At 50.6% G+C, this 12450-nt stretch overlaps 1 protein-coding gene across 2 annotated transcripts in view; it reads right to left on the reverse strand.

Moving 5' to 3' along the window:
* TXNRD2 (thioredoxin reductase 2) overlaps positions 1–12450 on the reverse strand; it is a 54599-nt gene that overhangs the window by 36958 nt on the left and 5191 nt on the right. The window contains exon 2 of one of the 2 annotated variants that reach the window (XM_056120346.1): positions 8670–8735. In XM_056120346.1, the coding sequence (XP_055976321.1) occupies positions 8670–8735 (66 nt within the window). Of the gene's footprint in view, positions 1–8669; positions 8739–12450 lie in introns of both variants that reach the window. The other variant, XM_056120345.1, reaches the window with a different exon arrangement.

Genomic DNA, 12450 nt, shown 5'->3' on the forward strand with positions numbered 1-12450 from the left:
CTGCGGTGAGCTGTGAGCACAGCTGGGAGCTCTCCAGTACCCACCCTGGGTAGCAGCACGAACCAGGCCCCCACCCCCACCCCTCCCCACCCCCACCCAGACCTCCCAACTCCAGGACAGACATTCAGCAAGAACTCGGCTCCCATGCAGAGCGCGCACAAGCCACTCACATGTGCCCACACCACGGGGAGGCTGGGGACCTGGAGCCACCCAGCCCCCAGCTCGCCTCCTGTCTGCTGCCCCCTGGACCACACCTGAGTGACCTGACCCTCATCAGAGTCCCCAGCTGGGCAGCTGCTGCCCTCTCAGGAGGAAGTTACTCAAGCTCGGACAGAAACGGCAGGTTGAGGAGCAGTGAGCGCCCGAAGGAGGCAGGCCCAGCGCCCACCTGGAGTCCCCCGCTTCCCTCTGGTCACCAGCAGAGCCCCCTGGGGCCACAAGTCCCAGCTTCTGAGCCAGGCGAGCGTGCTACCCATGATCAGCCTGACAAACAATGAACACAGTCAACAATGAGAGTGAAAAAACAAGCGCCACTGGGAGTAGCCAGAAATGACAAAAGATGAGAATAGCATGCTGGGGTGTATTCATGGCTTTCTAAAGACGGAATCAGAACCAAAGTTTTAACTGGAATTATTTAAAATACTTTAATAAAAGAAAATTTGTGAGAATTGTTAAAAAAAAAAAAGGACAAAAGTTTTAAAAGCCCTCGCTTCAAACCCATTGTGCTCAACTGAGATTCCAGTGCAGGATGGAAATGCATCCACTAAAGGGGGGGAGTCTTCACACAGTGAGGGTCTAACCCCCCTACCTGGAGCATAAAGGTACAACAGGGATGATCTGTACCTCCACTAAAAGCAGCCAAGATCCAGGCACAATACGTGAAATAACAGTTGCAAAAAATTGAAGATGAAGGGGGCTGGAGCAATAGCACAGCGGGTAGGGCGTTAGCCTTGCACGTGGCTGACCCAGGTTCGATTCCCAGCATCCCATATGGTCCCCTGAGCACCACCAGGAGTGATTCCTGAGTGCAAAGCCAGGAGTAACCTCTGAGCATCACCGGGTGTGACCCAAAAAGCAAAAAAAAAAAAAAAAAAGGAAATTGAAAATGAAGGCCCGAGCATGCACTGTGACAGCGAAGAAGAAATGAGGCGGGTCCCACCACTGGAAAGTCACTGGGATGCCACCAAGGAAGGCAGCCACAGCAGAGTCAGGGTGGGGGGGCGTTAGGAGATGAGGCCCCTTGAGTTCATGGCACAGAGGAGCAGGGAGGTGGCAGGTGTGCGAGAGCAGGAGAAATCTCCAGGGACTCAGAGGGGACGGTGCTCGCACACTCAGGCAGAGCGCCTCCTCCTGGAAGCCAGCTGGGAGAAAACTCAGCCTGTCGGGGGTTTTGTAAAAGCACCAAGATACTCCACGTCCTGGCTTGAGAATAACAGGCCTTAGACCAGGCACAGCTCCAGACCTAACAGATCTTAAAATGAAAAAATAAAAAGGATTTAATTATCTCTTGGTAATGTATCTACAGCCCAGAACATGAAGAAAAAAGAACATTTCTAGAAATACAAAGTATCTACAAATCAACAAAGTTCAAAGTGTCTGGCACTGAAACAAAAACTACCAAGGATGAAATCAGAGTGTGGGCTGGACACAAAAAGCCCAAAAATTTAAAAAATGCTTTTTTTTTTTTTGCTTTTTGGGTCATACCCGGCGATGCACAGGGCTTACTCCTGGCTCTGCACTCAGGAGTTACTTCTGGCGGTGCTCAGGGGACCATATGGGATGCTGCCAATCAAACCCAGGTTGGTGCGTGCAAGACAAACACCCTACCCACTGTGCTATCTCCGACCAGAGGCTGGAAAGATAGTACAACCTATAGGGCATTTGCCTTGCACGCTGCCCACCTGAGTTCAATCCCTGGTGCCCCATATGGCCCCCGAAACCCTGCCAGGAATGAGTCCTGAGTGCAGAGAGAGAAGTAATCCTTGAGTACTGCTGGATATGACCCCAAAACAAAACAAAAATTTTTTGTTTTTGGCTTTTTGGGTCACACCTGGCAATGCTCAGGGGTTACTCCTGGCTCTGCACTCAGGAATTACTCCTGGCAGTGCTCGGGGAACCATATGGGATGCTGGGAATCGAACTCTGATCGGCCGCGAGCAAGGCAAATGCCCTACCTGCTGTACTTGCACTCCAGCCCCCACAAAACAAAATTTTAAATTAAAATGTTTTTATTTATAAAAAGTATATAAATAAAAATGTAAAAAAATTTAAGATGACAAGGCATGCAAAAAAGTCAGAAAATAAAAGTCATAAAGAGTAAAATAGTCCTGGGGATGGCTCTAAGGGCTGGATCACATGCTTTGCATGGGAGAAGCCTGGGTTTGAGGCTGGCACCACATGGACCACTGAACTCTTGCAAGCACAACCCTCACCCCCTACCAGTCAAACTGAGCCAGGTGTAGCCCCCAAACTAAACAAACAAAAAAAGAGAGCCAAGGGAGCACAACATGACGCTTGCCATATAGCCATGCCATCAGACTCCACGCCAGGCTGTTTCACTCGGGGCGCCCCGGGGGGGTGGGGGAAAGCCCTCCCTGCCCCAAGGGACCTAGCTCCGGCAGTGGAAAACCTCCAGAACCCAACCACCACCATGTTCAAGGCCGCTTCCCACACGCTCGGGCCGAGCCTTACGCACAAGTAAAGTCTGACAAAACCCAGGTATGCAGAACTCTATGACTGAGAACTCTGGGTTCAAGCGACTGGGAGCGGAGATCCTCTGCCCGTTTCCCCTTGTCTCCGGTGACCCAGCAGTCGCGCCCATAAACCACCTCTGGCTGGCGCCAGATAATTCCATCATCGACCACCATCCAGATCACATGTCCTTCTCTCCCAGAAGGGAGCATAACATGACACTCGCCATAGCCATGCCACCGGACCCTGCATTCGGCTGTTTCACTCAGGGCACCCCAGAGAGGGACGGGGGAGAACCCTCCCCGCCCCAAGGGACCCAGCCCTGGCAGCTGAAAACCTCCAGAACCCAACTGCTGCCGTGCTCAAGGCCACTCCCCACACGCTCGGGCCAAGCCTCATGCACAAATGAACATATTCCTGGACTGTGCAGCCTCATTTGTGGCCATATGACACATCAGACACACCCTACCCATATTACAAGAGTACTGCACCACATTTGATGGGGGTCAAATAGTAGGCAACCAATCATAGAAGGAAATATATATATATATATATATATTTTACAAATACATATATGAAAGTTCACAAGGCTCAACCTTTAACAACATGTTAGTGATATCTTACAGAAGGTCTTAATGGCCCCTGTCAAAATAGAACAATCTTCACACTCTTTCCTCTATGGATAACTTTTTGTAGCATTTTCAGCGGTTTTTCATAACAAACGATACAAAATATATTATTTCGGTTCTGCTTTGGGACAGGGATTGGGGTTTGGGATGGAAACATCCCAAATATGGTGACGGGAAGGTATAATGGTGGTGGAACTGGTGTTTGAATATTAAATGTAATCAAATATTGTGAACTACCTTACAAACAAAACGAACACTCTCCTCCCGTTGTTCATCGATTTGCTCGAGCAGGCCCAGTAACGTCTCCATTGTGAGACTTGTTGTTACTGTGTTTGGCATATTGAATTTGTCACCGGTAGCTTGCCAGGCTCTGCTGTGCGGGCGAGATACTCTCGGTAGCTTGCCGGGTTCTCCAAGAGGAGTGGAGGAATCAAACCTGGCTCGGCCAGGCTGGCTGCTCACAAGGCAAATGCCCTACCCGCTATGCTATCGCTCCGCCCTTTATCATCCAATGTCATCCCTTTTTCATCCAATATCACCTACTGGATGAAAAAAAACACTATATCACAAAAAAGAAAAAAAGAGAGAGCAATTAAGCAAATACTACTCAACAGAAATTAATCAAGAACTATCACAGATGTCAGAATTGGCAAAAATAGAGCAGCAAAACTGACCTTTTAGTTGTATCTCATATATTCACAATGTCAAAATGCAACATGGAAGAAATAAGAAAGGGTTCGAGTTGAACTTGCAGAGACAAAAATAAAAGAAATGCAATCTCTTGATGGGAACGAATGGTATATCAGACATTAGGAATCTTGAGGACACTGAGACATTGAGGAATGTAGATCAGAACTGAGGAATTAGTAACTCTGAAAACACAGGCACAGAAACTGCCCTAAAGGGACCTGAGCGACATTACGGTAGGTAGAGCACTTGCCTTGCACAAGGTCAACCCAATCGCCTGCACCATACATGGTCCCCTGAGCTTGCCAGCTCACCAGGAAAGATCCCTGAGCACAGAACCGTGAGCACCAATGGTTGTGACCCCCACCCACCACCCACCCAAAGAGAAAATAAATTATTCTAAAATGAATTCCAATAAGATGTAACCTCCAGCAGAGTAAGTGACATGTAATTAAAGTCGCCAAAAGTAGAGAGAGAGAGAGAGAGAGAATCTGAAGAATTATAACTGAAAAGCCTCAGAAATTGCTAAAATTTACAAATCCACAGACCCAAAAAGCTCAATGAACTACAACAGAAAAAAGGGTTTTTTTTGGGGGGGGGGCTTTTTGGAGTCACAGCCAGTGATGCTCAGGGGTTACTCCTGGCTCTGCACACAGAAATTACTCCTGAGTAATTCCTCTGGTGGTATGCTGGGGGTATATGGGATGCCAGGGATCAAATCCTGGTTGGCCACATGCAAAGCAAACGCTCTACTGCTGTGCTATCACTCTGGCCCAGAACAACACTTTAGAACTACAACACACACACCATGTTATTCAAAGGCTTACATTTCGTCAAAAGAGGAAATCCAAAGAGCAACCAGAGTCCCACAACCAAAGACAAAGACAAGGAAGACCACAGACTTGCCACCTCAGGAGAGATGGGCAGGAGAGGAGGTGGAGGACAGAACAGTGGGTAGGGCACTTGCGTTCCATGAAGCTGACACTGAGCACCACCAGGACTGGTGCCTTAGCACAGAGCCAACAGTAATCCCTGAGCACCACTGGGTGTGGCCCAAAAACCAAAAATAATTTTTTTTAAATAAAAGCTTCTGCATAGACTTTTCTCTGTGGACATACAACTGACCAATACATGTACAAAAAGATACCTCATGTCACTGATTAGGAAAGTGCAAGTTACTGACACTGAACTACACTTCCCACCTACTTAAGAAGCACCAGAGGCAGTCAGACAAGCATAGACAAGCATTGTCTAGGTGTGGAGAAACTCAAGCCCTCTGGTGCTACTGCTGGCGGGAACACGCGGAAACCAGTCTGGAGTTTCTCCAGAAGTGAAGCCCTGAGTTCTCACAACCGAGCAATTTCGCTCCTAGCTATACGCCAGAGAAAATACACGTCCACACAAAAGCCTGCACACACGCCAGTGATCACAGCAGCAAGATCTGCAAAAGCCAAAAGTGGAGAGAATCCATGTGTCGATCAAGAACAAGTGGACAAAGTGTGGAATATTCACACAGCAGATACTATTCAGTCATAAAAAAGGATGAAATCCTGACAAATGAACGCTGAAAGCACTACGGTAAGGCGGGGGGACGCAGCTCAGTGGGAGAGCAGATGCTGTGCACATGTGAGGCCCTGGGTTTGATCCCTAGCACCATCAACAGCCAAAAAAGCAATGAACGAAGATCACTCATCTATATGAAATTTCCAGGATGGACAAATTCAAAGAGATAGAAAGTAGATCAGGGATACTGGGGGCTGAGGAGAGGAGGGAATAAGGAGATATGCATCCAGAGCATCGGAGTGGGGCTGATGGGAACACTCTGTAACTAACTGGGGTGGTGGTTGTACAAGTGAGACTATAGCAGAAACGAGTGGATAAATGATGCATTTTATTTGTTTTGGTTTTTGACCTACAACACCTATGCTCAGGGCTTTCTCCTGGCTATGAGCTCAGGGACCACTCCTGGTTGGGCTCGGGGAACCAAATGAGGTGCCAGAGATCGAACCCAGGTTGGCCACATGCAAGGCAAGAACCTTACCTGCTCACTATCACTCCAGACCATAAATGAATGATTTCTACAGACACTATTTATAGATCAATTATGCCGTTGTTTAAAAAACGTGAAACCATTAGGGATTATTCTGACAAAATATGTGAAAGACCTGAAAGAAAAGACTAAGACTAACTAGATATGATTGAAGTAAATAAAAGACTCGATTTAGAGATGTGGCTAGGCAGAAGAGCACTTGCCTTGCATACGTGGGGATCTGGGCTCAACCCCTGGCAACACAAAAAGAAAAAGGGAGGAAAAAACCCTAAAACTAAATAAATACACTACATAACCCAGAATTTCCACTTTTTGACATCTACCCAAGAGAATGTAAAATATATGCCCACATAAACACACACTGTTAATTATTCCAAGCAGCACAGTTCACAGTGGCCTTCTGGAAACCCCCAAATGTGCATCTGAGTAAATGAACAAGATGTGATGGACCCAGACAACGGAAGATTAACAAGCAGGGATGGATTCTGGGTGCACACGGCATCAGAGATGGAACTCAAGTCATCAGGTTATGAGAAAGAAGTCAGAAAGAATGCACACATCATGGTTCTGAGTTGACAGACTTCTAGAAGATGCAGTCACCATCGAGAGAAAAAATCACCAGTTAGTTGGGGCTGCTGGAGGGAAGAGGAGCAGGAAGGGATTCTCTAGGCTTGAGAAAACTTGGGGGCTTGCATCCTCCCCCAATTCCTTTGTTGTAGCCTTAATACCTAGTGATGTGACCTCGAGGAAGGTGGGGTCCTCACAGGCCCTAACCCAGCCAGTCTGATCGGCATCTTCACATGCAACTGGAGCAGATGCACCAGGAGGTCACAGGAGAGGCAGTCTCCTGCTAGCCAAGGAGAAACAGCCCAGCGCATGGACTTCAAGCCTCAGAACCATGACAAAACCCATTTCTGATGCTTGAGTGTGGGGAGCTTCTGAAAGTAGCCTGTGTACACGGACGGCCCATGACATCGTGTGTCACTGCAGAGGTGGCTTCCCCATACACTGTAGACTATGACAGACCGTAGGACACTTGATGTATACCCCTTGACGTATAGTTTATTGTAAGTCAATTACATCTCCATCAAACTAGGAAAATCAACGAGATCCAGGCTACGGAGATGGTACAAAGCATCAGTGCACACAATCACATCATGGGGGAGATGGTTCAGGTCCAACACCATGTACTTTCCTGAACACTGCCAGGACTGACAAGAGCTGCTGATATGGTGCCCCTTTACCCCTTTCCCCCACCAAACAAAAACGACATAGAACCTAAGATCACCCACAAGGAGAAATGCCACCAGGAGTGCTGCAGTGAGCAGAGTCCCTGGAAAGGTGACATCAGCAATAGACACAGCGCCCAGAGTGTTCTGCCAGAGGGAGTATCACTGGGACTCCTGGTTCTCGGGCAGCCCCCTTCCCGTGTGGTTCTGTGGTCCAGTAGAGTAAGAAGCTCTTATCACTTTGGGGGCCCCTCAGCTAGAAGACTCCCATGGTTCCTGCCTCCCACTTCAGGACCCCACCATCCCCGCACCTCCTGGGACAAAGTAGTGGACAGTCAACTTCCTTTACATCATCTATGGTTCTAGAACCCAGCTTTGGATATCAGTGAGCCAGAGAGCCTGGGGGCCTGCTCAGCCCTGCTTTGGCCCTGGTCTCCTCTCCTCGCCTCTCTTCCAGGGTACAGAGCCCTGGTGCACACGTGCCATCTGTTTTCCACCTGAGTGGCAGTAGAATGTGGTAAGAACACTAAGCATCACCGGATCCTGAATCCTGGTTCATTCGAAATAGCTTCACGGAGCAGCACCCCTAGGAGCCCACAAGAGGGAGCCACAGCTGCCCAACCAAATCGGGCTCTGCAGGACAGTGCTAGCATGAAGAGCAAGTGGGGACAGTGGTGGAAACGAGATAGATCATCAGACACACTGCAGGAACAGCGTAACTTATTTATTTAATCATTTTTGGAAGTAAAAAGTATATTTTATCTGGAGGCTTTTTGAGGAAAGGGAAGGAGTGAGAGAGAGAAAGGAAGAGAGAGAAAACGGGCTTCTCCAAAGGCAGAGAGTGCCCAAGTACACATCTCAAGAAGGGATCATCAGGAGACACTTGTGCCCGGGCACCACATGTGCTTGGTCAAACAGCGCGATTCTAAGCAGCCCCGCAGCAGCAGAATCGGAGTGAGAAGCAGGAGCCGTGCAGCAGCCATGCAGCCTGGGTGGGCAAGGCAGGGCTGGGCCCAGCAGACTGCAGGGCAGGTGACCAGGCTAGACAGACTCCAGAGACCTGTGCAGAACAGCAGGGAGGCTGGGACCAGAGTAGCACTGGGTCTGGGGCAGGGTCTAGACTGGAGCCCAGGAAGAGGGTGCCTGCCACTTGGGAGTACCCCCTGGGCTGCTAGGTGGTGCAGACACAGCGGAGGCATAGCAGACACTGCATTCAGCCGCTGGAGTGGCCCTAGGTGGGTGCTCAGGAATCATGCAACCCATACCGGGCCACTCAGGGGTCACTCAGCATTCAGTCACCAGAACAGCACAACTGTCTCTGTGCCCGCTTCCCAAAGATTACACATGCTGCCATGCCAGAGGGTCACAGATGTGGATACGTACCTTCCTTGGCACAGGCGAGGCCACCGGATCCCCCTCCAATCACCAGGAGATCAAAGTCCTGCTTCTCTGCTGAGGTAAGAGGTGAGAGGTGAGCTAAAGAGATAGAGAGATAGCACGGCAGGTAGGGCGCTTGCCCTGCATGTGGCTGACCCGGGTTCAATCCCCAGCACCCTGTAGAGTCCCCCCAGCACCACCAAGAGTAATCCCTGAGAGCAAAACCAGAAAGAAGTCCTGAGCACTGTCGGGAATGGCAAAATCAAAAACAAAACAGAACAAAAAAGAAGAAAACCACAAGGCAACATGAGGATTTTGAAGAGCAGTTGTCGTTATCATTCTGGCAGCTCAGCCATGAGCCCAGGAGCCGAGGACTGTCTGCCTGCCAGTGGGAGCAAAGCTTCCTCAACCCCAAGTTGAGCACACCACAGATGGGTCTCTCCACCGCGGGTGCCCCATGTAAGGGCTGGGGAAAGCGTGACCCAGGAGAACGTTCCTACCTTCCATCATAAGCTTGTCCTTCCGTCTGCCAGAGCAGCGGCCCCACTGGTCCCTGCGATGCAGCCTCACACTGTCCCCTGGGGCTTGCTACTGGGCCACAGCATGGTGAGGGGCTGGTTCTGGGGACTGTGGCCTTATCTTTGGCCGTTTGCTCTTTAATGCGCACACCCAGGAGTGCTTTTGACCTGATAAAACAGGAAGGCCAGCAGAGGAGCCTTCTGTCAGTGGAGGGGCGGTCTTCCCAGAGGTGCCCAGGGGCCCCAGGTCATAACCAGGACAAACAGTTACTCCAGAGCAAAGGATCTGGGCCTCAGTGCCACACGGGCAGTGTTCAGGGTCACCAGAACATGCCAGCTGACACTTGGGGGTCCTGCATTGCTGGAGACTGACCTGGGGCCCCGTGCATGCTTCACATGTACCTAACACCTGGACTATCTCCATGGCCCCAGATCTGTCTTTTTTTTTTAAAGTAATGGGGGCCGGTGGCAGCCAGCTGAGAGCTCTGAGCTCAGCCATGCTAAGCCCGAGAAGACGCTCCTCGATGTTCTGGACTGAGGGCCTCGCTGGACCCTGAGGAGATAAAACAGAAGATGCACAAGGATGTGATCTCCTCCATAGGGAATTTCCTCATCTATCTGGCCCTGCTGTGAATCCCTCCCTTTATCTTAAAGAAGCTGAACGGGGGCGGGGGGGTGGGGTGGGCTGGAACGATAGCACAGCGGGTAGGGCGTTTGCCTTGCACACGGCCGACCTGAGTTCGATTACCAGCATCCCATATGGTCCGCCGAGCACCGCCAAGAGTAATTCCTGAGTGCAGGAGCCAGGAGTAATCCCTGTGCACCGCCAGGTGTGATCCAAAAAAAAAAAAGTTGTACAGCATATGACATATGAAGGCAGGTCATCACATGTGATGCAGGATATGAAGAACCTGATTACAGTTTCTCCTGTCTGCAAATGAGTGGGCCCAGGAAGATGTAAGAGACTCTTTGATGAGTGAATGGACCTAAACATCCTGCTTGCTAAGAAACAAATTTGGCTCTGATGACTGGCCTTCATAGCTGAAACAGACAGTACAGTGGGTAGGGCGTTAGCCTTGCACGCAGCCAGCCTGGGTTCGATTCCCAGCATCCCCTGTGGTCCCCTGGGCACTGCCAGGAGTAACGACCTGAGTGCAAGACCAGGAGTAACCCCTGTGCATTGCCGGGTGTGACCCAAAAAGAAAAATAAAAACCATCTGGAACATATGAAAAGATATTTTGTGGTCCTAGAACGCCCTCATGCCTGTGATACTCAGCGTCCGTCAATGTTGGTGTAATGGTAAATAATGGCAAATTCCATTTTCTAGCAAGTATCAATTATAAGGGAATTATGTCTGCAGTGGCACTGTCTTGTCATTTCTGGTCGTCTTTTTTACTTCTATCTGTTGAAGAGTTTCTTACAGCTAGTTGTTTTATAGAAGCCAGCACACAACTACATGGCATTTAAGCACAGGATCATTAGTCTATATTTTTAATAAATGTATCAATTAAGAAAAATACTGGAAGCGTGCAGCATAAGAGAAGGAACACATGGAGGGTGCGGGAACCACAGATCCCGGAGGGGAAAAAAAAAAGAAAAAACAGTTTCCAAAAAGAGCCGAGATCACCGGCAAGTTCCAGATGGAGTAGGTGCCGCATCCCGCCTCCCCCAGATGGAACCCCGGTGACCAGAAGCCTCTACAAACACAGCTCGAGTATGCGGGAACGAGGACTTTTAAAGACATCTCTCTATATACAAAGTGATCAATGAGAAGTAAACCACCCAATCTTTCTCCCTGAAAATCAGAGTTAAGTTTGGAGCACGGCCACAGCCCCAGAAACACAAGGACTTAATGCAGAACCCAGCAGCTTAGAGCAGAAAAGTGAACGGACGATGCGTTTACCCAGGCCATCATTTCTGCCCAGAGGGGAAAGGGTGTTGCCCCATTCGCCCTCTCTTCTCTGGAAAGAAGGATGGCGGCCGCATGGGAGCCTTGTGGACAGCAGGTATGAGCCGGGGGTGTGGGGGGCGACTAAAACCTCACGAGAAGGGGGGCGTTCCGGTCCGTCCTTCACGCCCTACCGAGGTCAACAGTTGCCCCCCACGAGCGGCTCCCCAGCACGGCCATGGCCCCAGAAGCACAAGGACTTAATGCAGAACCCGGCAGCTTGGAGCAGAAGAGTGAAAGGACTATGCGTTAATCCAGGCCATCAAGTCTGCCGGAGGGGAAAGGGTGTTGCCCCATTCGCCCTCTCTTCTCTAGAAAGAAGGATGGTGGCCTCATGGGAGCCTTGTGGACAGCAGGTATGAGCCGGGGGTGTGGGGGCGACTAAAACCTCATGGGAAGGGGGGCGTTCCGGTCCGTCCTTCACGCCCTACCGAGGTCACCAGTTGCCCCCCACGAGCGGCTCTCCAGCACGGCCACAACCCCAGAAGCACAAGGGCTTAATGCAGAACCCAGCAGCTTGGAGCAGAAAAGTGAAAGGACTATGTGTTAATCCAGGCAATCATTTCTGCCCAGAGGGGAAAGGGTGTTGCTCCCTTCCGCCCTCCTCCCTCTGGAAAGAAAGATGGCGGCCACATGGGAGCCTTGTGGACAGCAGGTATGAGCCGGGGGTGTGGGGGCGACTAAAACCTCATGGGAAGGGGGGCGTTCCAGTCCGTCCTTCACGCCCTACCGAGGTCACCAGTCACCCCCCACGAGCGGCTCTCCAGCACAGCCACGGCCCCAGAAGCACAAGGACTTAATGCAGAACCCAGCAGCTTGCAGCAGAAAAGTGAACGGACTATGCGTTGATCCAGGCCATCAAGTCTGCCGGAGGGGAAAGGGTGTTGCCCCATTCGCCCTCTCCTCTCTGGAAAGAAAGATGGCGGCCACATGGGAGCCTTGTGGACAGCAGGTATGAGCCGGGAGTGTGGGGGCGACTAAAACCTCATGGGAAGGGGGGCGTTCCGGTCCGTCCTTCACACCCTACCGAGGTCACCAGTTGCCCCCCACGAGCGGCTCTCCAGCACGGCCACAGCCCCAGAAGCACAAGGGCTTAATGCAGAACCCAGCAGCTTGGAGCAGAAAAGTGAAAGGACTATGCGTTAATCCAGGCAATCATTTCTGCCCAGAGGGGAAAGGGTGTTGCTCCCTTCCGCCCCCCTCCCTCTGGAAAGAAAGATGGCGGCCACATGGGAGCCTTGTGGACAGCAGGTATGAGCCGGGGGTGTGGGGGCGACTAAAACCTCATGGGAAGGGGGACGTTCCAGTCCGTCCTTCACG

The sequence above is a fragment of the Sorex fumeus genome, unplaced genomic scaffold (assembly GCF_029834395.1).
Source record: "Sorex fumeus unplaced genomic scaffold, SorFum_2.1 ptg000043l, whole genome shotgun sequence".
NCBI classification, from domain to species: domain Eukaryota; kingdom Metazoa; phylum Chordata; class Mammalia; order Eulipotyphla; family Soricidae; genus Sorex; species Sorex fumeus.